The 27,920-nt window shown below is 35.9% G+C and overlaps 1 protein-coding gene and 1 pseudogene across 1 annotated transcript in view; both read left to right on the top strand.

Moving 5' to 3' along the window:
- Positions 1-27,920, top strand: part of HEATR5B (HEAT repeat containing 5B) — a 109,581-nt gene that overhangs the window by 23,954 nt on the left and 57,707 nt on the right. The window contains exons 12-21 of the mRNA XM_035000926.1: positions 234-386; positions 1,426-1,525; positions 2,216-2,325; positions 3,461-3,624; positions 4,175-4,350; positions 7,500-7,605; positions 9,903-10,093; positions 18,155-18,314; positions 24,238-24,427; positions 26,640-26,809. Of these exons, the coding sequence (XP_034856817.1) occupies positions 234-386; positions 1,426-1,525; positions 2,216-2,325; positions 3,461-3,624; positions 4,175-4,350; positions 7,500-7,605; positions 9,903-10,093; positions 18,155-18,314; positions 24,238-24,427; positions 26,640-26,809 (1,520 nt within the window). The remainder of the gene's footprint in view (positions 1-233; positions 387-1,425; positions 1,526-2,215; positions 2,326-3,460; positions 3,625-4,174; positions 4,351-7,499; positions 7,606-9,902; positions 10,094-18,154; positions 18,315-24,237; positions 24,428-26,639; positions 26,810-27,920) is intronic.
- LOC118007772 lies at positions 22,064-24,142 on the top strand (annotated as a pseudogene).

Below are 27,920 nucleotides of genomic sequence, written 5' to 3'. Positions count from 1 at the left end.
ACCCAAACCATCATGCTGTATGCCTTAAACTTATTCAGCAATATATGTCAATTATTTCTCAATCAAACTGGAAAATAAAAGATGCACGTTGAAAATCTTACATTACAGATAAAGATAGAGTAAAACGATGGGTATTGTTAAAGCCTGTGTGGGGCTCTTTGACTTTGTTTGTAATGTATGGTTTATATATATGGTTTATGTGTATGGTTTCGCATTCTCGTTTTCTCCAATAGGACCATCTGTTGTTCGTTATCATCTGCCCAAGATGTTGTTACTGTGGCGAAATGTTTTTCCCCGTTCTCTAAAGGAATTGGAGGCTGAGAAGGCCCGAGGCGATTCTTTTACCTGGCAGGTGACATTGGAAGGTCGTGCCGGAGCTTTATGTGGTAAGAACTGAAAGGATTGTACTCTCAGAATATTATTTTATTACTAAAATATTTGTGAGGGGAAGGAAAATAACTACTTCAAATTTTTATTTTAATGTGTAATAATAAATTCATAGACTTGTAGATTTAGAGAGAAACTTTATAAATAACCTGTGCCGGTTTGCTAATTTTGCAATGGAAATGAAGCTGAGACTCTCAAAAGGAGGTTAGCATTAGTGGTAAGATGAGAGCCGGAGCCCAGTTATTGATTCCCAGTTACAGCAGTAGTCCACCTGTCAGAGAGGCACGGGCCACCACGTAAACAGCCCGGTAGGTATTCAAAGGAAGAAGAAACTCACGGTCTCCAAAGTCACTGAGTTGACAGTACGTCTTTTCATAATGGACAGACAGCCAAAATTATCAAATCTGCAAATGTTGATGCATTTTTTCCAGACATCAGTGTCATGAAAATCATGAATAAAGTTGGTTTTGTTTAGAAGTCGGCAACTTACAGGAAAGGCTCAAGTTTGGTTTCCTTTGGGAACTAGAATTACCCTGGGTGACTCTATTCTTTTTTGATTTATCTCAGAGTGAAAAGTGCTTCTTTTTCCAAATTGTGGGAAACAGATATACACTAAAGCATAAGGGTGGCAGGGCAAGGGGTCCGTTTTGTTCCCACACATCTAAGAGCTGTTTTTGTCTTAGTTCTGTAGCTAAAGGGGCAGCAAAGATGTTCCTTCTATGTGAGCTATTTTGTGCACTCTTGGTTCTGTCTTGAAACTGCTTTCTTTGTAGTTGTCTGAATTTAGTGATGTTACAAGACCTTTGATTTCCCACTCACAAAAATCTCCCTAACAGATATCTTCCCTCCCTCTACCTTTCTTCTAGACTTTTCTAATGATTTTTCTCTATAGTTGCAGTTAGTTCTTCTTTTGGTTTGACCTGATTTCAGAACCTTATATTGTATAATAATGGAGAATTACAGGTATCTTTATATAATTCTATAATTTTATTTTCACAAAAGCTATCTTAAATCTGTTCTTTTAAATATTTTATCTAGCAATGAGGAGTTTTGTTGCACATTGCCCCGAGCTCCTAACTGAAGATGTGATTAGAAAATTGATGACCCCTATTGAATGTGCCATGACTATGATGTCACAGTAAGTAAGCAGTTATGACAAGTTAACATCCAATTTTGCATATTTACAAAGTCATGTTTTGTATTTCCCTCTAATGTCATATATGAAACATATAAAACTTTACTGTCTTAAAATGACCTTAAAAATTATAGCAATGTGTTATGGTGAGCGCTGTGAATTGTGTAAGACTGTTGAATCACGGCCCTGTACCTCTGAAACAAATAATACATTATATGTTAAAAAAAAAAAAAAGAAGAAGAAGAAGATAGCAGGAGGGGAAGAATGAAGGGGGGGGAATTGGAGGGGGAGACGAACCATGAGAGACGATGGACTCTGAGAAACAAACTGAGGGTTCTAGAGGGGAGGGGGTGGGAGGATGGGTTGGCCTGGTGATGGGTATTAAGGGGGGTGCGTTCTGCATGGAGCACTGGGTGTTATGGGCAAACAATGAATCATGGAACACTACATCAAAAACTAACGATGGAATATATGGTGATTAACATAACATAATAGTAAAATAAAATAAAATTATAGTATGGTATGGGTTGAAATAAAATTGTGTTTTATAGTGTTCCAGTAAAGGCCACAGAATAAACTAAAATGAAAATGTAATACCAATGTATTTTGACAGTTCATTGATACATTGCTGAAAATGTTTTGAGTAACACTTATGCGAGTAAGCTGATACCAACTATACTTTTGATATTTTAGCATTCCGTCTGTAATTAAAGCCCATGGAGCTCATCTGAAAGCCAGTGCTGCAATGGTCCGTTTAAGACTTTATGATATCTTGGCTTTGTTACCTCCAAAAACTTATGAAGGTAAATAAAGTTCACAGTATCTAATAAAAATTCTTCAATATATTACCTTTCCAGTTCTTCATCGTATTACAGAGTTCTGACCAAGGCTCTCCCCTGACTTTGCAGAGGAAGACAACCATGTTACTTTTCTTCATATAGAGAAGCTAACACTTGCTGAGCACTTACTGTGTTCTGGGTCTGTTCTAATCTCTTTACATGTATTATCTCCTTTGACTCTAACCACAACTTTATGAGGTAATTCAGCCGTATTTTATACATGAAGAGCCTCGGGTACAGAGAGGTAAGGTAACTTGCCCAAGTCTGAGATCTAGTAAGTGGCAGAGCTTGGATTCAACCCCAGCTGGTTCAGCTTTAAAGTCTGTGCTTTTACTTACTTTTTAAAGATTTTTACTTACTTATTAGAGAGGGAGAGAGAGAGCACAGGTGGGGGAGAGGCAGAGGGAGAAGCAGACTCCCCGCTGAGCAGGGAGCCCAATGTGGGGCTGGATCCCAGAACCCTGGGATCATGACCTGAGCTGAAGGCAGACGCTTAACCAACTGAGCTACCCAGGCGCTCCTCTATGCTTTTAATTATTACCCTAAACTGCTTCATATAATCTATAATTCTTATAATATAGACAATAATTTAGGAATCTTGACAGAGAATAATAATGTACTTTGCAGATATCAAATATTATATAAAATGCTAATATTAAAATAAGCCATTGATTTGTCTTCAGTTCAGCCATGCCCAAGAATTCTGATGTGCTCTGGTTCAGTGTTTGCACATCACTGGGTAATTAATTAATAATTGTATCATATTTAATATATTTAAATAGGTATTTAAAGCATTAAAATATATTTAATATATTTAAATTCATTAAATTTAAATGTGAATATTTAATATAAATATTTCCTGAGTATTTTTGTTACTTTAAATAATTTGGGCTAAAAGGCGTAATACAATAATAAAAATGAAAGTACTGTTATTGTATGTTAAAACTAGCATTAAAATATTTAGTATAGATTTTTTTAAAAAGAGAACAGGGACTTAATTATTTTATCCCTTTAGAACATGTTGCTTCTTTTTGTGGGCAATGATTGTAATTTCCTAAAAATTATTCTTTCACGTCTGATCTGAAGTTCTGTTTTTTAGGATCTTTCAACGCACTTCTTAGAGAACTGGTAGCAGAATTCACTTTGACGGACAATTCAGCCAACACAACTACTTCCCTCCTCAGATCCCTCTGCCATTATGATGACAGTGTTCTTCTAGGTTCCTGGCTTCAAGAAACTGATCATAAATCAATTGAAGACCAGGTAGCAAACCATACAGGGAATTTAAATACAACCTCATCAAAAGCAATGGTGTTATTATACATTGTCATTTAAAAAGAAAATGTTGAAGACTAAAGTTTAATTTTATTTTGGCTTTCTTAGACATTTAAAGATAGCTTCCTGATGGTAGATAAATAGTGAAAAAAGGTAAATTTCTTCTGTTCTTTTAAAAAAGAGTTACTACAGCTTCTTTTGATGAATTTTTTGTGGGTTTAAGTTCCTCCTGATATTGTTTGGCTTGCACATTTTAAGGTGGGCAGTATAAAAATGTTTTAGAATGAATGAGCAGTTTCTTAAAATTATACAAGGTGTTACTGATGGCTTTGTTTCATGGCCAAATCATATTTTTATCTATTTAAAAATTTTGTGATTCAATTATTCTTGTGGTTTTTTTGTTGGAAATTTTCAGATTCAGTCATTCTTGTTTTTTTTGTTGATACTGGTACCTTTTTTCCTTCCTCTCATTCTGTTCTTCTTGACTAATACTCATTCAAGTAGATTTTGAATGATTTTTATGTCATTCTTTTTGTAGCTCCAGCCAAACAGTGCATCTGGAAGTGGGGCTCTGGAGCATGATCCATCCTCCATTTATTTACGAATCCCTGCTGGAGAAGCTGTGCCTGGTCCTCTTCCTCTTGGGGTTTCAGTCATTGATGCTTCTGTGGCTCTTTTTGGTGTAGTGTTTCCTCATGTTTCTTATAAACACCGGTTAGTATAAAGTCAATCAGGTAATTTTAGCTAAATATAAATTATACCAGAGGAGTGGTGGTTATTGGGATGTGTTAAGGAGGTGATGAGGATTGAGGAGTGCGCTTGTTGTGAGGAACACTGGGTGTTGTATGGAAGTGTTGAATCACTACATTGTACACCTGAAACTAATATTACACTGTAAGTTAACTAACTGGAATTTAAATAAAAACTTTAAAAATAAGTAAATAAAATAAATTTAAAAATTTTAAAGTATTTAACATAAATAAAGTTATCTATCAGGAAAAAATATATACATATAAATTATATTCAAACAATAGGTTCCCATCCCAGTTACCTACAATAAGGTGAATTACTACTTAAACATAGGCTTATAAATTTAATAACATAAGTGACACATACATGATGGGAAAAAATTACATGAAAATTCCACATAATTTGAAATTGTTCTTAAGATTTGGCTCTGTGTACTAGCGTCTGGTATTGTATTGTGGACTATGTCTTAAATGGTAAGATTTTCATTTCAGTAGTTCATTTGACAGCTTATAAGTAGGCTTTCACTATATCTTTAACGAGGAATCATTAAATCAGTTTGCTTAAGTCTTTTGATTTTGTTACTGAAGAAGTTAATGAGTGAGAAGTCTACTCTCTAATAACGTTTGTCTTTTGATTTGAGTCTGAACTTGGGAAACTAAAATAACTGGTTGTTTTTCTAAGAGGAGCATTTTGGTTTGCTGTATTCTTTGTATACAGACACTCTCCCTAACTTTAGTAGGCATTTTGTCTATTTATGGTGGTTTTCTCAAAAGAAAAAGTGAAAATGACTTAGTGTAAGATACTTTCAGGTAACTTGTTTAACAAAATATGCTTTTAGGGGCACTTGGCTGGCTCAGTCAGTGGAGTGTGTGACTCTTGATCTTGGGGTTGTGAGATCAAGCCCCACGTTGGGTGTAGAAATTACTTAAAAATAAAAAATCTTAAAAATTATATATATATATATATATATATATATATGCTTATTTATTTATTTATTTTTTATTTTTAAAGATTTTGTTTTCAAGGAATTTCTATATCCTCAAACTCACAACCCCAAGATCAAGAGTCACATGTTCTTCGGACTGAGCCAGCCAGGTGCCTCCCCCCGCAAAATAAAAAACATGCTTTTAAAACATTGTTATATCTGTATATAAAAGATAGCATAAATATAAAAGATAACAAGTGTTATCTTTAAAAATGTGTAGGTTACTTGATAATTGCTTTTTAATTTGAGAAGAAAAACTTCAGTGTGAAATTTTACTTTACCCAGATATCTTTAAGAACATTTGGTTGCCACATAAATGTTGAAGAACATTAAAGGTGGAAGAATCTCATAAAGCATCTAATTTAATGTCCTTGTTTTAAATCCAAGGAAATCCAGGTCCAAGAGTTTGTGGTTTGCCCAAAGTTATATAGCTAGTTATGAGAGCTGTAACTAGAATCCAGGATTATCTTAACTACTTTAAATCACTTTTGTACAAGGTGAACTATGAATAAATAAATTCTATTAAAAATATAATAATACCTTAAATATCCAGTGATGGAGGAATGAATGAATCAATTATGGAAAATTGACAGGCTAGAATTTTTTTTTTTTTTAAGATTTTATTTATTTATTTGACAGAGAGAGACACAGTGAGAGAGGGAACACAAGCAGAGGGAAAGTGGGAGAGGGAGAAGCAGGCTTCCTGCTGAGCAGAGAGCCCGATGCGGGACTTGATCCCAGGACCCTGGGACCATGGCCTGACCCGAAGGCAGATGCTTAACGATTGAGCCACACAGGAGCCACTAGAATATTTTTTACATAGACAATGTTTTGATATCAGAAAACACTCCTTATAAAATGTTAAATAAGAAAAATAAAATAAAAAGCAAGAAGTGATCCCAGTTTAGTATTTTAAAATACATAAAAATGTACATGTGTATACCAATACATATGTATATGTGAATACGTAAGAAAAGACCTGAAAGGAAATGATTATACCTGAGGTTAAGAGTAGTTATTTTTGGCTAGTAACTTTTTGTTACTAGTCTCCAAATTAAATAAAATGACTATTTTATAATAAAGAAAAACATTTTTTAAATAAGTCGTTTTAAAAGGTTATGTACTTGAGGTCAGTTATAGGCAAATGATGCTTAACGGTAGTGTTGGAGACATGTGTCTCTTCTTATGTGTGTGCTTGAAAGCAGTGTGAATAATGCGCTGCTTCCTCATCCATAGAAGATGTGGATCTATGTCACAGCAAGTGTTAAAGTAGTCAGTTTTAGCCCCCAGTAACACTAACTGGAGTTCCTACTGGAGACTAGATGATTTCTTCCTCTGATTTTGAAGAATGCTTTGACCTGAGACCTATGGCCTATTATACACTGAGCTTAAATCCTTATAGTGACCTTAAGGGAGATACTGGTTTCCTACTTTAGTTCATAGTTACTTTAGTACTAAATCCAACTTCCCAGCATTCCTTGCCCATCCCATTTATTTTCAGAATCTGAAATGATCTCAATCTCTTTTATCCGAGTAGTCTCAAATGGCTGTGATTTTTTTTTTTGCTGCCTCATTTAAATAATTTGAAATAATAAAAAAAATTCATTTTTGATTTTCTACATTAAAAAAAATTACCAAAGCTAAATTTTTTTCAAAATCTCCCAGTTGGCTTTTGAGAATAGGACATGAGGTACTATTTTCTTCCATGTGAGAATATTTTGAAAGAAGAAAAAAATTATGCCACATTTTAAATTTTTCAACTTAAAAAAAGATGCATAGTTAGTGACTGTTATTCTATTCAAGAAACCTTGAGCACCTACTATATGCCAGTCACTTTGTTAGATGCTGAGGTTAATGTTAAAGAACATTATGACCTTGAAGTTATTACCTTATTTCGTTAATTGAAACTTAATATTTAGTTGCTTGCTTTGTTCCAGTTAAAAACCACATGTCCCTATATCAATTCAGGAGGAGGAGATCTGGTTTGAACCAGCTGCAGGAATGAAATAGAAATGAAACAGCATGGGACATTATTTGTTAAACACTTAGCTATTGCTCTTACTTTTGTTTTCTGAGCCATATTTGAATGAAAAGTATTGCTAATGTTATCTTTATTCTATGATTATAGATTACAAATGTTGGATCACTTTGCTGAATGTGTTAAACAAGCCAAAGGTGTCCGCCAACAGGCTGTGCAGCTTAATATTTTTACTGCTGTTCTTAGTGCACTAAAGGTATTTACTTTTAAAACATAAGTATTCTCAACTAAGATTTTTAATTAATGCCTTTACTAAGGCAGGTATTTCTAGACCGTTTTGATGATTATATGTGTATCCCTTGATAACTATGTTTTTATATTAGTTTAATTAAATTATTAGAAACGATTTATTAGGCTCATTGTAATTAAATAGTGTTCTATATTTTAATAATGTTCAAGTTCATGTTTCGATGTGACCTTTCAGATTTTACAAGTGCTGGAAAGTTCTTTCAGAATTTTCAAAGATGTCTAATGCCATCTGATACTCTACTGAAGGTTAACCAGATAAAACTTAAGTTCATTTTGTGGTTTAGACCATAAATCAGGAGAGGCTATGTTGTATAGCTGAAAGAAGGCTGCATTTAGAGACTGTGTTCTGGTTTAGCTCTCATTTAGGTTTATGTCTTGTGCAGTTCCTTTAACCTTTTGAACCTCAGTTTCTACATGTATGAAGTGAAATAACAAATATTTTGCCTATCTCTCAGAGTTCATGCACTGTTCTGTGCAGCCTGTGGCCTCTCATGATGTATTTGAAAACTTTTTATATTGCTCAGCACTAAGCTTATTATAAGGTTTTACTTGTAAAAGAAAATGGCAGTAAGTACAGGTGTTTAAATGGGCATGAATTAAATCATGTTTTGTAAACATCAGGGAAAAGGGACATAGGCATTGATTATAGAAATATAAGTTTGTATCGTTTATATATAACTGTTAGTATATGCCCTATTTAGAGACCATCAGCTAATACCAACATCTGAATTTTTTAAAAAAGTAATCATGGTCTTTCTTAGTGTTTGGAAGGCTAGTGTACCAGCTGTAATATTGGTCCAAGTACACTTTTCTTCATAGATTCGCTCACTAATGCCTCTGTTGTAGTTAACATTTCCCTCAGCACCATGAGTTGGATTTTTGGTCTCAAGTAAGTTAAGTTCCATGACAGTAAGTGTACCTAGAACAGAGATATTAACATTTAATATGATGAACAAACTGTATCAATATTCAGTTACTGATATTTTTACCCATTTTATCTTTTTATATATTGAATGTACTCTTGATGACATAATTATCTTCTCTGAAATTTTTATATAAACAAATCAAAGTTTTATAATCAGACCTTTTCCTTAAAGTTCTAATGATAAATGTCAATCAGTTGAATGACAGTTGATTTAATAGTACAGTGTCCTTTACATACAAAAACAATTTTTGAGCATTTGTTTTTGGATAGAGACACTTCCAGGGATTGTTCATTTTAGGGCTGATTGACTATGACTATGTTATATATCATGTTCTGAATCATGTTTAGGAAAGTGATTACTGTCGATTTAACAGGTATTGATCTAGGCGTAGTATATACAGGTGGAAGATGGTTGAGGAAGAGGCAGGGGTGGGGAATGGGTAAAATAGGTGAAGTGGATTAAGAGATACAAACTTACAGTTATAAAGTAAATAGGTCACAGGAATGCAGCATGGGGAATATAGTTAATAATAGTGTAATAATATTGTACAGTGACACATGGTGACTACACTTATGATGAGCATAGCTTAATGCATAAAATTGTCCAATCACTGTGTTGTACACCTGAAATTAATGTTGTATGTCAACTATACTTCAATTAAAAAAAGGATGGTTGATATATGCGCCCCTATTTTATAGCAGCATTATTTATAATAGCAAGATATGGAAGCAGCCCAAACACCCATCGATAGATGAATGGATAAAGAAGAGGTGATATATATATATATATATATATATATATATATATATGCAATGGAATATTATTCATCCATAAAAAGGAATAAAATCTTGCCATTTGCAATGACATGGATGGAGCTAGAGTATAATGCTAAGTGAAATAAGTCAGAGAAAGACAAATACTATATGATTTCACTGATATGTGAAGTTTAAGAAACAAAACAAATGAGCAAAGGGGAAAAAGAGAGCTAAACCAAGAAACAAACTCTTTAACTATTGAGAGCAAACTGGTTATCAGAGGGGAGGTGGGTGGGTGGATGGGTGAAATAGGTGATGGGGATTAAGGAGTGCATTTGTCATGATGAGCACTGGGTGACTGACATAATATAATAAAATTAAAAAAAAAATTTGAGCTCATTATCAACAACAACAAAAAATAAAATAAAAACTTTTAAAAATTAAAAAATAAAAAGCTGGTTAAAAAAAGTGGGTGAAGTGGGTATGTTTACAAAGATTGCAGCACATTTTTAAAAATTTAATGTGAATTTTGAATTGCCTTTTTTTTTTTTAAATAACCGTAGGGCCTGGCTGAAAACAAAAGTACTTTAGGACCTGAGGAAGTTCGTAAATCTGCTCTGACACTGGTTATGGGTGCTCTGGACAACCCAAACCCCATCTTACGATGTGCAGCAGGGGAAGCTCTTGGAAGAATGGCTCAGGTGGTTGGGGAAGCAACCTTCATTGCTAGAATGGCCCAATATAGCTTTGACAAGTAAGTGGGTCTCTTTACTGACAAGTAAGTTTCTCTTAGAGGCAAAGATGTCTTTTTAAGTAATCAATAATTATAGTAATTGGATAATATGTTTTCCACATGGTATAGCATATGACAAAATTTTGTGGTTTTTTTAATAATCTTAATTTTTTTTTATAATCTTTTTAGTTCAGTAATCGTTTAAACTCTAGGATCTGGAGAAGTCATAATATTATAGATACTTTCAGTGTGGTGAGGTTTCAGCCTTTGAATGTTACAAAATGGAATCAAGAGGACTGTTAATAGGACTTCTCTCAGTTATATGTATTCTGCTCTGAAGAGGTGCTCTGGTGGTCCCTTTCTCTTATCTCTGCCCCCCCCCCACATTATACTTTTTTGTTAATTAGTCACTTTTTGTAATAAGCCATTCTTTTCCTAACTGCCAGCAAGTTTATCATCTCTTAAATTATCCCTGAAACAGGGGAAAAGTTAGTGTTAGATTTTAAAGATTTCTTTGCATATTAATTAAAAAGAGGATTTCAGAGTTCCAAATAAGTATGATTAAGATGATGCAGTTATTAATTACTCTTGGTTGTTAATCAAGTACTTAAGTAGAGAAGTTGAAAATCAGGTGTGGTCAAGAACTGATACTTGAGTTATGTAAATTAACTGTTTTTAACAATTGTATATTTTGAGTACTAATTATACCAAACTAGGCCGTAATCTTTAGTGAGAGAGGTGGTGGGGGGGGGAGCAATGGTGGTGAAGCAGTAGTTTTGAAGAAAAAGTATTTCTGAATTCTTGGTTATCTGAGAATGGTTTTCGCTGTCTTCAAACATGAACAGCAGTTTGTCTGGTTATAGGATAATGCCCCCAGTGTATTGTTTGAATCACTAAGGGTAGTATGAGCAAGCAGAAGATAAAATATTCCCAGATACTTCTCTTCTGTGGGATGACTTCTGCCATTTTCTAGCAACAGATTAGTTTTGCTTTTCCAAGTATGTCATTGATTCTGAAATCAACTTTGGTTAAAGATGTTTTTAAATACACAACCAATCTTACCTTTTAATGGTTTGTGCTCTGTTAATAATAGGTAAAACTAGAGTGTATTTGTTTGGAAAACTCCAGAGTGGTCATTTTGTTTTTTAGTTCAAGGAGTTTTAATTTACAAGTATTTCCAATACCTGTAGGAGTATTTTTTTTTTAGTTATTCTGGTGAAACACAAAGATCTTCATTCATATTCATACCTTTCTGGTTAATGGTTTGCAAGTATTTTCAGTGCCTAGTTTCATTAGCTTTTCCAAATAATTGATTATGATTTGAAGTTAATTATTACATGCGTTTTAAGTTACCCATTTTTCACAATTCATCTGATACTAGAATTTGTTTTAAATTCTCTACAAACATAATTAATTGGCAGTGCTTTTTGTTTTTTGGTTTTTTTATTTAAATTCAATTAGCCAATATACATGTTTTCTTTCTTTTATACTACTATATAAAGTAATGGTACATTTAAAAATCTGTGGTATCTTAGGGTCACTTGGGTGGCTCAGTTGGTTAAGCATCCAACTCTTGATCTCAGCTCAGGTCTTGATCTCAGTGTCATGAGTTCAAGCCTCACATTGGGCTCCACACTGGGCGTGGAGACTACTTAAAAAAATAAGTAGGGGCACGTGGGTGGCTTAGTTGGTTAAGCCTCCAGCTCTTGGTTTGAACTCAGGTCATAATCTCAAGGTCTTGAGATCAACCCTCTACTTGGGCTCCCTGCTCAGTGGGGAGTCTGCTTCCCCCCCCCCTCTTTCTTTATCTCCCTTTGCCCCTCCCCCTGCTTGTGCACACACTCTCTCTCTCTAAAATGAATAAATAAATCTTTAAAATAAATAAAAGTAAAAATAAAGATCTGTGGTATCTTAGATTAGCTTGAAAAAGTTTCAATGTCCTCCTGTCTCATAGTAGAATGTTTTCATCTACACTGTCTTTTGTTGATTTAATATGTGACTATGAAAGGCCAAAAGTATTTACACATAAAGATCTGTCAGCTATATTTACACACTAAATCTTATGCCATCTTAGCATTTAGACAGGAATCATTCTCTTAAACCATTCTAGTTAACAGGGAGTTTCTTCAACTGCTTAAGACCTAGTTCAGAAAGAAATAAAAATCATTACTGGTTGAATTTGTTTCCATTCAAACTGAAAATCACTTTGAGACCCCTGCGAAGTATATATTCTTGTAGCTTAGGTTATTTACTCTATTGAATAGATGATTATCACTGAGAGAATTGGCTCAGCTTTTTATCTCACTGAAATATTACCTTTTGAAAAGTACCAACATGAAGGCAGTTTTGTCATCTGTGTAATGCTTTAGAATTCACAAGATTACATTCATTCTTAACTTCTTTCATTCCCCAAAATGACTGCTATGGAGAAACTGAGTCATAGAGAGATAGAGGTTATTTATCCAAGGATGTAATATGTTAGAAATACTGCTAAGAATAGACTTAGTTTACTTCCTTCATTACTACATTTCTTCATATCTGTTTTGTGACAGCACTTGGGGTTTTTCTTTCTTCACCAGAGTTTTGGTGATGGATTTTCATCTCTTGCCTTTATTTTATTTTTATGGGTTTAACAGAAATTTGGTTATGGGTGGCTTACTGAGAGTTGTAATACAGTTCTGAAAATTCAACCAAAGTTTCTCTCTAGACATCTTTGTTATTGTAGGTGCTCCATTCTTAGTGGTATTTTATCCTGTTTTCTTTTTTTTTTTATCCTGTTTTCTAATAGTAACTGACTATGTTGGTACATGATTATGAGGGACATTATGAGTCGTAGTATTTTATAGCTTAAAAAGTGTTGTTACATATGTTCTTCTATTTGACCTTTTCCATTGTCCAAAATGAGGTTTAGAGTTCTGTTTTAAACTCTCTACATTGCTACTTACATATGAATAAAATAATGAAATCTATTCTTTCAAATAAACATTAAAAATATATATAGGACTTGCACTTCCAGTCATGGTGGAAGAACAGGGGCTGGCTTTTTGCTGCTGTCTTAAACGACTAGGAAACCAGATAAAATAAATCAAGCGATGGTTTTCAGACATTGGGCAATAGCCAGCATAGAGCAGTGATCCCTGAGAAATGGGAACACTGAGAAAGGGGAACACTATAATTGCTCCAGATTTCTGCCTAGAAAGAGTTTCCAGGCTGAAATGCAGGGATAGGAAACCCAAACCTAACTGAGTTAAGGAGAAAGAAGTTGGAGTTTGGGGAGGTCAACATAGCTAGAATGTGTGGAATAGAATATGTGAGAGGAGAGAGCTGCATGGAAAGAGAGCTATGAGCAGAGGAGTCATCTCAAGTCTTTGGCTGAGTGCTGCTATGTGCAGAAGGAAACTGCCCAAGACCAGGAAAAAAAAAAAACAAACAGAAAAGAATAGGTGAATAGGTGGACAGAATATGAAACAGTCCCCAGGGCTCACACAGGATTGAAAATAGTTCCTACTGTCCAGATTGGAAAGACCTAAAATGGAATCTTAGAAGGATATTGCCTTAGTAGTGAAGGCAATATTGACCCACTCTAAAACAATTTAAAAGCAAGCCTTGAAAGGATCAAACGGATTCTAATTAATAAGTACATTCCAGAACAAAGCCCGATAGTATTTAAAGAAACACAACTAGTGTAGCACCTAATATCGTAAAATGTATAGTACCCACTATCCAGTCCAAACTAATCAAATGTGTAAGGAAGCAGGAAAGTAAGATCTGTTACCAGGAGAATATATCAGTCTTTGGAAATAGGCCCAGAAATGGAAGGAATGATGGAATTAGCAATGAAGAATACTGAAAAATATGCTCCATATTTTTAAGGAAGTATAAGAAAAACGCAAGCGTGATGAAAAAATTGAAATTCATAAAATAACCCAGGGGAAACTTCTAGAAATGTAAAATATTTCAAATGAAAAAAATACATTGATTGGGATTAACAGAAGGTTAGACATTGCAGTAGGAAAAAAAGTGATGTTGAAGATGGAAATAGAAACTATTCCAAATGAAGCACAGAAAAAAAAGACTGGGGAAAAAATGAACAGAAGTCTCAGTGACTTCTAGAACAATGTCAAGCTTACATTCAGATAATTGAAATCTTAGAAGTAAGGGTAGGTCAAAAATTATTTGAAGAAATAGTAGACAGAAATTTTCAATTTTGATGACAACTATAAATTTACAAATCAAAAAGCATATGATAATCAAATTCCTTAAAGCCAGTGATAAAAAGAACATCATAAAAGCAGCCAGTGGGGAAAAGACATCATGCAGAGGAACAAAGGTAACAGTTTTAGCAGGCTTCTGATCATAAACTGTGCAAGCAGAAAACAGTAGAATGACCTAGAACTTTATACCCAGTGAAAATGCTTTTCAAAACCAAAGTTTTAATAAAGACTTTAAGACTGAAAAGTTGGGAAATTCATTGCTTACAAGGTATACTATAAGAAATGTTAAAAGAAGCTTTTTGCACACACACAAAAAAGATGATATGAGATGGAAATTTGGATGTAAATATAGAAGTGAAGAGTGCCAAAAGTAGTAGCTATGTGGATAAATATAAAGACTTATTCTTTTATAAGTCTATTTTTAAATGACCTATTATTTTTTTCTCATTAATTTCTTTTTTATTGTTATTTAGTTTTTATTTCGTAATCATAAACTTAACTCTGCAATCCAGCTAGACTTGGAGGGGAATAAGGAAAATACGGATCTCATAGAACTGCAGTGAGAGCACAAAGATTATAGGATATTTTGAACAGATGGGGGTGAAGGGGTGCTCTCCTGAGCTACAGAAGTAATGGACTGGTAGTTAAGATAAAACACAAGTCAAATTTATTAGATTTGTCCACAGTCAGCAATGGTGATCTTTTTGCTGGTCTTGCCATTCCTGGACCCAAAGCACTCTATGGCTTCCACAATATTCATGCCCTGAAGACTTGCCAGAGACCACAGCCTTGCCATCCAACCACTCACTCTTGGCAGTGCAGATGAAAAAAATGGGGAACTGTTTGTGTTGGGTCCAGCATTTGTCATGGGCAAGATGCCAGGACCCATATGCTTCAGGATAAAATTTTCATCATCATATTTCTCCCCACAGATGGACTTGCCACCAGTGCCATTATGGCCTGTGAAGTTACCACCCTGGCACATAAATCCCTGAATAATCCTGTGAAAGCAGGAAGCTGTATAACCAAATCCTTTCTCTCCAGTGCTCAGAGCATGAAAGTTTTCTCTTGTCTTTGAAACTTTGTCTGCAAAACAGCTCAAAGATGTGACCCAAGGGCTCACCAATCATGGCAATGTTGTACACGGTAGGGTTGACCATGGCTGGGTGGCATGGGCAGCTCCTGGGCAGCGGAGTCTGCAAGCTATTTTTATTCTCATTCTCAAATGCCTTGGAAAGATAATTGATTCTTTAATGCAAATATAATAACATACGGTAGGATTTTAATATGTAGAGAAGTAAGATACCTGACAACAACACAGAGAATGGGAAGAGGAAATGGTAGTATACTCTGATTGTGTATAATATACATGAAAGAATATGATATTCTTTGAAGGTAGATCATAAAGACTTAGAAGTGTATATTATAGGGGCACCTGGGTGGCTCATTCAGTTAAGTGTCTGCCTTCAGCTCAGGTCATGATCCCAGGGTCCTGGGATTGAGCCCCATGTGGAGCTCCCTGCTCAGCGGGGAGCCTGCTTCTCCTTCTTCCCCTCCTCCCTGCTTGTGCTCTCTCTCACTCTCTCTCAAATAAATCTTTTAAAAATACATATATTATAAACTCCAGAGATTATACTAAAAAATAATAATGTATAATTAATAAACCAATAGTGGAGATAAAATGGAATCATAAAAAATACTAAATCCAAAAGAAGACAGAAAGAGGGAAAAGGGAACAAACTGATGTGACAAATAGAGCACAAATAGCAATATGGTAGGCTTAAACCCAACCATGCCGATAATAGCATTAAATGTAAATGGTCTAAACGTTACACGTAAAAGTTAGGGTTTTACAGATTAAATAAAAACAAGATCAGGCACCTGGGTGGCTCAGTCGGTTAAGTGTCTGCCTTCAGCTCAGATCGTGAACCCAGGGTCCTGGGATCGAGTCCCACATCAGGCTCCCTGCTCAGCAGGGAATCTGCTCCTGCCTCTCCCTCTCCCTCTGCCCCTTCCCCGGCTTGTGCTCTCTCTTGCTCATCTCTCTCTCTCTCTCTCTCAAATAAATAAATAAAATCTTTAAAATCAAGAAAGAAATAAAAGCAAGATCTAGGGGCTTCTGGTTGGCTCAGTCCGTTAAGTGTTCAACTCTTGATTTCAGCTCAGGTCATGATCTCAGAGTCCTGGGATTGAGCCCCATGTCAGGCTCCCTGCTTAGTGGGGAGTTTGCTTCTCCTTCTCCTTCTGCCCCTCTACCTCCCCTTGCCCCCAGTCATGCTCTCTCGCTCTCTCTCAAATAAAAAATAAAATAAAAAAACAAACAAGATCTAACTATATGCTGTCTACAAGAAACCCCTTTAACTAAAAGACAGAGAGAGGTTAAAAGTAAAAGGATAGGAATAATATAGCATGAAAACACTAATCCAAAGGAAGCTGAAGTGGCTCTGTTATTATTAGAAAAAGTAGATTTTGTAACAAAGATTATCAGAATAAATGAGTGATTTCATAATGATAAAAGGATGTATTCCCCAAGAATACATAGCAATTCTCTATGTTTATGTATCTTATGATATAGTTTTAAAATACATGGAACAAGGAGCACCTGGGTGGCTCGGTCGGTTAAGCGTCTGCCTTCAGCTCAGGTCATGATCTTAGGGTCCTGGGATCAAGCCCTGCGTCGGGCTCCCTGCTCAGCGGGAGCCTGCTTCTCCCTCTCCCTCTGCCCCTCCTTGCCAGCTCGTTCTCCCTCAAATAAATAAATAAAATCTTTAAAAAAATAAAATACATGGAACAAAACCTAATAGAAGTGAAAGTCCATAATTATAGGAGATTCAGCATTCCTCTCTCAGTAATTGATAGAACAGATGCTCCCAAATTATTAAAAATATAGATTTTACCAATACAATCATCAAACTTGGCCTAATTGACATTTATAGAATACTTTACCCAACAGCAGCAGAATATACATTCTGTCTTTCCTTTTTTTCTTATTTAGTCAGTTGAAGGGTTTATCAGTGTTATGGTTCTTTTAAAAAAAACAGCTTTTGTTTCATTGAGTTTCTCCATTTTTCTGTTTTCTCTTCCACTGATTTCTGCTTTACCCTTATAACTTGCTTCATTATGCTTTTTTTTGGTTCAGTTTGCTTTCTCTTTCTAGGTTCTGAATGTGGAAGTTTAGATAATTGATTTAAAACCCTTCTTCTTTCCTAATATTAGAATTTTAATACTATAAATTCACCTTAAAACATACTTTAGCTGCATCCCATAAATTCTGATATGTTCTATTTCCATTTATTGGAATTAATTATCTGTCTTGGTAAATGTTCTATGTTTACTTGAAAAGAATTAAAATTGGTGAATTTTATTGTATATATCTCAATAAAGCCTATTTTCAAAAATTAATATACAATATCTCCTTTTTATATTTTTTAGTTCATTAGATATATTTCACAGAGAAAAGGACTGATGCATTTTAAAGAGGTTCACATCATAATTATGGAAAATTTCTTAAGTGAAAGTTAACATTTTCTTTAATTCTATGACTAGAGTTACCCTGTTTTTTATATTTATAAAACCAGTTATAAAAACAATTCTTTTATTTAAAACACCAATAATAAAAATATTTTTCCAATGATTCTTGACTTTTCAAGGAATAATGTTTAAAACTGAGAAGTTGTGATTCTTCTTTCACATTTTCTTTAAAATAAAAATAGGCTTTATTCCATGAAATATGTCACTTTCACGAACCATTGTCATTAATCTCTAACTCTTGGTAGGGAGTGGAAAAAGAAGTAATCATAACTGTAGTCTTTTCTGATTTCCATAGGGAAATAGAAAAACCAATTTCTGAAGCATACCTTTTTTTCAGGTTGAAATCAGCCCGCGATGTTGTATCCAGAACTGGGCATTCATTGGCTCTGGGCTGCTTGCATCGCTATGTTGGTGGTATCGGCTCAGGACAACATCTAAAAACCAGTGTCAGCATTTTATTGGCTCTAGCACAAGATGGAACATCCTCTGAAGTTCAGGTATAATGTTGATTTTTTTCTTTATTATGAAATTTTTTTTTTTTTTAAGATTTTATTTATTTATTTGAGAGAGAGAGAATGAGAGACAGAGAGCATGAGAGGGAGGAGGGTCAGAGGGAGAAGCAGACTCCCTGCCGAGCAGGGAGCCCGATGCGGGACTCGATCCCGGGACTCCAGGATCATGACCTGAGCCGAAGGCAGTCGCTTAACCAACTGAGCCACCCAGGCGCCCCTATTATGAAATTTTTAAATAATATTTTTAGGACTATTAGTTGTTGTAAAATAGTAATGATTCTGATAATTTGTTCAGAAAATGTATTAGAGTCCTTCTCTGTCATTTTATTTTATGAGTCTTACTTATAAAAATGTAGAACAGGATTTTGTATTTTAACCTAATCTTAAATCTGTCTTACTCTGGGAATTTAATCCATTCATATATATTTCTTGAAGCATAGTTTCTTTTTATTACTTACTGTCTTTTGTACTTGTTTTCTTTTTTTTTGCATTTCCTTACATTTGCTAAATTGATCAAGTTTCTTTTAATGACCATCTCTCTCTCTTCCCACTTATATACCATCCCAGGTCCAGTGTTTTTGGTTGAATCTTCAAGTCTCCTCCTGGAATTTTTTGTTTGTTTGTTTCTCCTTAAACATTTTATATACAACGAAATATAACTGCAGTGAAAGGCAAGAGGTTCACTTGTGTGAAGATATACTGTGCTCTTGATTTGCCACCTCACATTGATACATCTAAAAATATTAAGAGTATATGAATCCAGTAACATTTAATTTTTACCAACTTCGTATTGGGAATGCAAATTGGGAAAAGAGACAAATTGATTTGGCATTAGGGCCTATCATTAATTTATTAATAAGTTCCTTCACAGTTAGATAAGAGACAGTAAATCCGTCAGAGGATTCTAGTCTACAGGCTTAGTTTGTCTTTGACTTCTTGGTAAAAGTTTCCAGCTGTGTAAAGCCCAAAACTCCCAAAAAGGTTAGAAACAAAAATCAAGTAAGCTTATCCCTTACGGGATAAGGTGCTACACTGCTTTTTAAAAAATTCTATTTTCACAGTGGACTAGAAGAACATTTTACCTAAAAATTTGCTGCTTTATTTTATTTTTTTAATTTAATTTACTCTTTTTTAGAGAGAGAGAGCATGCAAGCAGGGGCAGGGTAAGGGCAGAGGGAGAGGGAGAGAGAATCTTAAGCAGGCTCCACGCTCAGTGTGGAGCCCGACACGGGCTTGATCTCACAACCCTGAATCATGAAATCAAGAGTCAGACGCTTAACCAACTGAGCCACCTAGGTGCCCCTCTGCTTTCTTCTTTTATGTCAAAGAGCATGGTGATAGTTTGCTTTCTTTTGTCTTCACCTTCTTCTCAGCCTTCTCTTGCTTTTAATTTCTTAAAATCACACTCCTCTAAGTGAGCACTCTGCACAATTATTTTAATATGACAAGGCATTTTACTAAAATTTGTATCAGTTACATTCTCTCAGTGCTACCGTATATCTGCACAAGAAGAGTATAGTAGATTTTCTTAAGTTTTCCCTAATGTGTCTTCTGTTTTAAGAATCCTAACTCAAAAATTATACTTTACAGTCCTATTATTGGCTACATCTATTTAACTGTAATCACCAGAGATTTATTTTTCAGTAATACTTTCTTCTTTGTATCCTCAACTCCTGTCTTGAGATCTTTGTTCTTTTTTACATTTTCACTGGATAGGAAAAACTCCTCCAACAATCATTAGCTTGATGGTATGCTTTTTTAATCCTTGCATATCTAAAATATGGCTTTATTTTGCCTTCACATTTGAATGAATTTTAGTTGAGTATACTATTTCTGGCACATAATCCTTTTCTTTCATTATTCATAAATGTTTCAGGATTTTCTGTATTCTGGTGTTGCACGTAAGAGGCTAATGGTAGTCTTTTTTTAAAGTTAAATTTCAGTAAATATTAACATCTCAAATTTTAATCACTTATCTCTAAAAACTTTCAGTTATGTTCTTTAGGAAATTAAAGACAATATGTAAGCCACTGGTGTACAAATACTGTGTTTAAAGTTTCTCTGCAGTGTGGCTTTGCATATCCAGAAAGGAGACTTTAGTGATGAATTCATTTTCCTTTATACTACGCATGCATTTCACACTTGCAAAAGACAATGATTTATGTGATAAACTTCGAATTAATAGATAGTTACAGGCATCACAGCAATCTTTATTCCCCATCTTTTCATTGCTTTTGCTAAGAAACTTACCTGAAATATAGATGTACGTCTGTAACCTTACATTTTTGTTTGGCAGTGTGTAAGACTTTTCCTGTGAAGTTCATCAAATTCTATATAAGTTTATCTTTTTCTCTTTTTGGAACTAGTATTGTTCATATATTAGATCTTGTCTTTTTTCCTCATTATTTTTATTTTTTGGTATTTTCACTCAATGTTATAGGATAATCTTCCATTTGATCCTCAAAATCATGATTCTGGTTTTTAGCAGTAGCTATTGTTTTTCTAGTTTTCCATTGCATCTTTAATATAAATCCTGGGTTTTAAAAAAAAACACTTCTAGAATCTCCTTTGTGCTTTAATTTATATGGCCTAAAAAATTCTTACTACAGTTTTATTAAAGTGCTTTTTGTTCTGTACATTTATTTTTTATTACTTATTTTTTAAAGTAATCTCTACACCCAATGTGGAGCTTGAACTCACAACCCTGAAATCAAGTGTTGATGCTCTACTGACTGAGCCAGCCAGGCACCTCTATTTCTTACATTTAATCATTTTCTCCAGAATGTTTGCTCTAGTCTTCCTCCCTCACGTTGCTATATCCCTATTATTTTTTGCTAGCTCTTGTCAGTAGATGTGGTTTCTGTACATATCTGTCCAAGTCAGGTTGCTGAGTTCTCTAGGATTACAGCAGATTGATAGGTAGTAGAAGTTGAGGTGTGGATTTTTTTTTTTCCTTTGTTGGCAAGTTGAGATCTCTCTGTCCTCAGCCCAGTAGTATAGCTCTCCTTTTGAGCTGCCAGCAGCAGAAATAAAAGATAAGATCTTCTACAGCTGGATGTAGGCAGTTTAAAGGACTTAATTTTCTCAAGCCTGTGCTGATTACAATATGCTGCTCTGGGATTAGTTTTGGAAATGCTATTAGCCAGTAAGATTACTTTGTGCTTAGTAGGCATAAACAGGGGCTTGAAATGGTTCAATGCACTTGAAGAGCTGATATGTGAATATCATTGCTATAGAAATGTATCCAAGTACAGAACATTGTGATGGTCATTGTTCTATTTCAGGCTCATTATTTAGCAAAACTCCACAATACAGGCAATAAAAATATATTTGATGTCCATAAGCATCCACTAAATCAAATGCTTATTACATAAGTCATGGTCTTTTGAATGTATGAGATAGATGTACATTATAATAGAAGAAAATGAATTCATCATCGAAATTTTATTTGACACTCAAAGCCATGCTGCAGAGAAACTTAAACATAACACTTGTACATCAGTTGCTTTGGTTAAAGTATTTTTAGATCATTGATTAAAAATTAAGGTGTTAGGCCGCCGCTCCTCCTCCAGTTCCAGCTGCTGCCGCCGCCGCTTCCTGGGCTGAGTCTCCATGCGGTCTCGGCGGCTCCAGGTGTGTTCATGCTGCCCAGCTCCTGCCTGAGTCCGCCACCGCCATAGCTTCCCCGGGGTCCCTCCCCCGCCCCCCCACCCCCCCACCCCCCCGCTGCCGAGATGGTGACGGGCTCCTGCCGGGAGAAGGCTCAGAAGCTGAAGGAGCAGCACCAGCTCATCCTGCCCAAGCTGCTGAGGGAGGAGGACAAAAAGTACTGCACCGACTGTGAGTCCAAAGGTCCTCGATGGGCTTCCTGGAATATTGGTGTATTTATTTGCATCAGATGTGCTGGAATCCATGGAAATCTTGGGGTTCATATATCCAGGGTCAAGTCAGGCAACCTAGACCAATGTACACCACAACAGATACAGTGCATGCAAGATATGGAAAATACTAAAGCAAGACTGCTCTGAAGCCAGTCTTCCAGAGAACTTTCAAAGACCACAGACAGATCAAGCAGTGGAATTTTTCATCAGAGATAAATATGAAAAGAAGAAATACTACGATAAAAATGTAATAGCTATTACAAATAAAGAAAAGAAAAAAAAAAAGAAGAGAAAAAGAAAAGGAGCCAGAAAAGCCTGCAAAACCTCTTACAACTGAAAAGCTGCAGAAGAAAGATCAGCAGTTGGAGCCCAAAAAAAGTACCAGCCCTAAAAAAGCTGCGGAGCCCACTGTTGATCTTTTAGGACTTGATGGCCCTGCTGAGGCACCAGTGACCAATGGGAACACAACCACGGTGCCGTCCCTGAACAATGATCTAGACATCTTTGGACCAATGATCTCTAACCCCTTACCTGCAACTGTCATACCCCCAGCTGAGGGGATGCCCTCTATACCTGCAGCTGCCACTTTGTCTACAGTAATATCTGGAGATCTGGATCTGTTCACCGAGCAAGCTACAAAGTCAGAAGAGGTGGCAAAGAAACAACTCTCCAAAGAACCTTTATATGGTACTGGAACCATTCAGCAGCAGAGTACTCCTGGTGTGTTTATGGGACCCACAAATATACACCTGCAGCTCCTGGCCTTCACGGAAATGTGATGGGACAGAGTGCAAGCATGATGGTGGGCATGCCCATGCCCAAGGGGTTTATGGGAAATGCACAAACTAGTGTGATGCCACTTCCTCCAAATGTGGTTGGCCCCCAAGGAAGAATGGTGGGACAGATGGGTGCACCACAGAGTAAGTCTGGCCTGCCGCAAGCTCAACAGCCCCAGTGGAACCTCTCACAGATGAATCAGCAAATGGCTGGCATGAGTATCAGTAGTACGAACCCAACAGTGGGTTTTGGCCAGCCCCCCAACACAACAGCAGGATGGTCTAGAAGCTCATCGGGTCAGACTCTCAGCACACAGCTATGGAAGTGAAAACTGCAGTGCAAGTTTCATCCAGAACTACCACCTGACACTCCTTGCTAAAACGCATCTAGTTCCCCTGTTTATTCATGTACATATATTTTTTTTTTTCCTCATTTGTTCATATTAAGAATTACCTGACTGACCGTGTTGGTCTGTACTGATTAAATTTGATGTGAAAAGCAGGTTGAGAAACCATTTTATGTCAAGGGCAGCTTTGCTCATTTCCCATGATTTCATAAACCACATTATTTGAGAAGCTGCTCAGTCAACTTGCAGTATCAGTTTTACTCTCAATAAAATTATAGCTCTAATATCTGCATATAAGGGAAGTAGTTATCATGTTAGCAATACCTCTAACAGTCTAAACCGCACCCCCAGATTAGCCAGTAATCCTTACGAAGGTACTGTATGATCAAATGTTTAATCATATAAATAGAATGTAAATGTATCACTGAGTACTGTTTTCTAGTATATCAAAATTCTTCTATTTCTTCATTCACTTCACTGTGCTGTTGTTATGATGTGCTTAACAGGGAACATGGTTAGTGAAAGGAAGATAAACCTGGATGTTACTACAAAACTTAGTTTAATGAATGTTTAAAGAACTCAAATTTTATCTGTCTCTCCTGTAATTTGGATCTCTTCTTATGTATATAGTGCTAATAACATGAAGACCTTTCTCTGCACTATATCCAAACAGGGTATCTAAACAAAGTCACTTTGAATCCTTGAAGGTATATCCAGGTTTATGACAGTAATTGTGTTTACATTTTATGGTGCCTAGTGTTGACAAAATGTTATATCCCTATATTAAACAGATGAATCCATAAAAAAAATAAGGTGTTAATATTTATTAACATTTAAGTTAAAAAATCAGTTCAGTATACTCGAATTATTCCTTACCACTAAATAAAATTATATTTCATTCCAGACATGGTCTCTTCATTCACTTGCTCTTATAGTGGATTCTAGTGGCCCAATGTATCGTGGATATGTGGAACCAACATTATCTCTAGTTCTTACCTTGCTGTTGACAGTCCCACCTTCACATACGGAAGTTCATCAATGTTTGGGTAGATGCCTGGGTGCCATAATAACTACTGTTGGCCCTGAGCTACAAGGTGAGTAAATTCATCTTAAATAAAGGAACTAGACATTTGCTATCTTTCAGTTTCCTGAATGTCGCTATCATGTTGCTTGATGAAAACTTGTAATAGTAATAATTACTGATGACTGTGTACTGAATGCTTCTTATTTACCAAAGGCCTACAACTCTGCTTTTTTTTTTAAAGATTTATTTTATTTATTTGAGAGAGAGAGAGACAGAGAGAGCACAAGCAGGGGGAGGGGGAGGCAGAGGGAGAGGCAGACTCCCTGCTGAGCAAGGAGCCTGACTCAACTTGGGGCTCAATCATGACCTGAGCCAAAGACAGGTGCTTGACAGACTGAGCCACCCAGACACCCTTCAACTCGGCTTTTTTTTTTTTTTTAAGATTTTATTTATTTATTTGACAGAGAGAGAGAGAGCACAAGCAGGGGCAGTGGCAGGCAGAGGCAGAGGGAGAAGCAGGCTCCCCGCTGAGCAGGGAGCCCGATGTGGGGCTCAATCCCAGGACCCCAGGATCACAACCCAAGCCGAAGGCAGACGCCTATCCGACTGAGCCACCCAGGCGCCCCATCAACTCTGCTTTTTATATATGCTATTTTATTTAATCCCTACAACATACCTATGCCTGACTATTATTTGAAGTTTTGAGCAGAGAAAGCCTTTCCTTTTTTTTTGAGAGAGAGAGAAAGTGTGAGCTGGGAGGGGCAGAGGGAGAGAGAAGATCTTAAGCAGGTTCCACACTCAACACAGGGCTCAATCTCATGATCCTGAGATCATGACCTGAGCCAAAATCAAGAGTTGGAGACCTAACCAACTAAGCCACCAGGCACCCCCAGAGGAAGCCTTTCTAAGTTAAATTTTACCTGGAGCTCCATGAAGACAAAGATGAAAAGTGAAGTTCCTTTGTCCTGGAGTACCATCCACTTGTCTTCATGGACTTCTGCTTCACTGTTTTTTTGAATTCTAAAGATCAGGAACATAGTTTGAAAACCCACTCCCATAAGGGAGATAATATTATGTAATTTTTCTATGAGGAACCAAGCTCAGAGAAGATTAGTAACTTGCCTAAAGTTACCTAACTGAGTGACAGATTTATGATCCTGAGGCCCATATTCTAACTACACAGTTCCACTGACATAATTTTACTAAAGGTTGAATGAAACAGAAGGCAGAAAATTATTGTGAATTTATCCTGAATGTATCATCCATTTTCAGAGTTTTCCCCTTTTTCCCCTATCATTTAGTAAATGCTTTCACTGGGTCAAGATTTTTATACACATTATCTCATTTAATTCTAACAGCATCCTGAGATAGGTGCATCTCTCCATTTGACAGATGAAACTCTGAGGCTGGGAGAGATTAAGAGCTTTTCCATGGTTTTGTATAGCTAGTGAGAGGTTGGAGCCAGAGATGAAGGCCACATGAGTTTCCTTTGCATGCATTCTTAACCACTATGCTGTGTTGTCTCCCTCTGGACAGATAATTTTAAAAAAGAAAGAATCCAAAAATGAAAAAATCTTAATGAAGAATGCTAGAAATTGGAAAATACGTGATTTAGACATTCTTTTTCTTGCACTCAGTGTCCTCTTTGAGAAAGTTGGTAATTTTTTCTTCCAGTGTTATCATAAGGATATGGACAGGATAAATATGTGCCTGATTAAACATAGGTGTTTACCAAGTGTTTTCTGATGCAGTGATGATGAGGCAATATGTATTTCAAACTAGAATGCGACTCTATATGACCATGATTTCTTTGTTTGGCATTATATGTATATAAATTACACTGGCAAAAATTTTAAAGCACTTATAATAGGCAATTAAGATGTTTTTACACAGTATATAATACTATTATTATTTTTCCTGACTATCTCTGTAAAAGTTTTCATTAATTCTTAGGAAAGTAGGATTTGGAGTTATTAAATAATATAGTGATAATATTGGTTGGACAGAGAATGAGGAATCTTCTGGCTCTTTCAAGTAAAACAGTGATGGGTTTAAAGGACAATATAGTTTCCTAGGGGATTTCTATAAACCTAGCTAAATCTAGGAGGGATATATTATTGTCATCCATATACAGTCATGTTTTGAAGTCATTTCTATGGACTTTGCAGATTTCTTATCTTCAAAACAATCTGAATAGTGATCAGAAAGGGGTTGTTTAGAAGATGATTGTTTTTGGTAGTACTAATAATAGCATTTTGCATTTTCTTTGATTTTGCTACCAGGGAATGGAGCAACAGTTTCCACCATTCGTTCTTCTTGTTTGGTGGGTTGTGCAATAACCCAGGACCATTCAGATTCTCTGGTTCAGGCAGCTGCCATATCTTGCCTTCAGCAGCTACACATGTTTGCACCACGACATGTCAATCTCTCTAGTCTTGTTCCGAGCCTGTGTGTAAGTATAAAACTGTTTCCTTCATTGATTTACTCAGGGAGCCCCAAATTTGTTTCCCAAAAGATTAAACTAGATCAAAACAAAAAGTGTAAGCTTTCTGGATTGTGCATTCTGTTCATTTTTATTTACTGGTTTCCTTTTTCACCTTTTAAGAAATATTTTGATGAACTGTTTATTTCTTGGCTAAGAATGCATCATATTTTTAGTCTTTCCCATTCAGAATTTTATGTCCTGAAGTTTGATTGATAACTTCTGAGGGTCTGTGGCTATCATCATAGTCATTAATTTGTTCACTTAGTAAGTACTTATTGAGAGCCATCTACATGTCACATACCATGCAAAGTCCTGGGAATACATTTGTAGATGAGACAAGATGAAGCTTCTGCCATACTGAAATTTATAGTTTACAAGGGAACATGGTCAATAATAATTATTTACAAATAAGATAAGTGGGGGCGTCTGAGTGGCTCCGTCATTAAACGTCTGCCTTCAGCTCAGGTCATGATCTCAGGGTCCTGGGATCGAGCCCCGCATCAGGCTCCCTGCTCAGTAGGAGGTCTGCTTCTCCCTCTCCCTCTCCACCTGCTTGTGTTCCCTCTCTCGCTGTGTCTCTCTCTGTCAAATAAATAAATAAAATCTTTAATAAAAAAACACAAAAAACAGATAAGTGCTAGAAGAGGCTATAGGAAAACACATAACAGGGGAGCCTGTCAGAATCCAGGCATTCAGAAAAGATTTACCTGAAAAAATGATACTGAAGGTGTGATCTGCAGGACAAATAGGAGTTAGTTCAGGAGAAAGCATAATATTACAATAGACAGCACTTATTTTTAGGCAGACGGAAAAATATATGAAAGGCCCCCAAATGGGAAGGAATGTGACACATTTGAGAAGCTGTTTAGTTGGTGTGGTGAGGGCTGAGAGAGAAGGGGTGGGTGGGGCCTGGGCATGGAATGAGACTGGACACTTAGCCAGGTGAGAGATCATGCAGGCTTTCTAGATGTATTAAACTCCAGACTTTGAGAATTATGGTGCTCTAGGAGGGAGGTGATAATGACTTGCTCTATATAGGCAGCAATTTGAATAGGGAAAAATAAATAGAATTGAGTGA

This window comes from Mirounga leonina, unplaced genomic scaffold (genome assembly GCF_011800145.1).
Source record: "Mirounga leonina isolate KUSES-001 unplaced genomic scaffold, KU_Mleo_1.0 Mir_125, whole genome shotgun sequence".
Taxonomy (NCBI): domain Eukaryota; kingdom Metazoa; phylum Chordata; class Mammalia; order Carnivora; family Phocidae; genus Mirounga; species Mirounga leonina.
The sequence above is the reverse complement of the archived record's forward strand: the minus strand, read 5'-3'. Positions and strand labels throughout refer to the sequence as shown.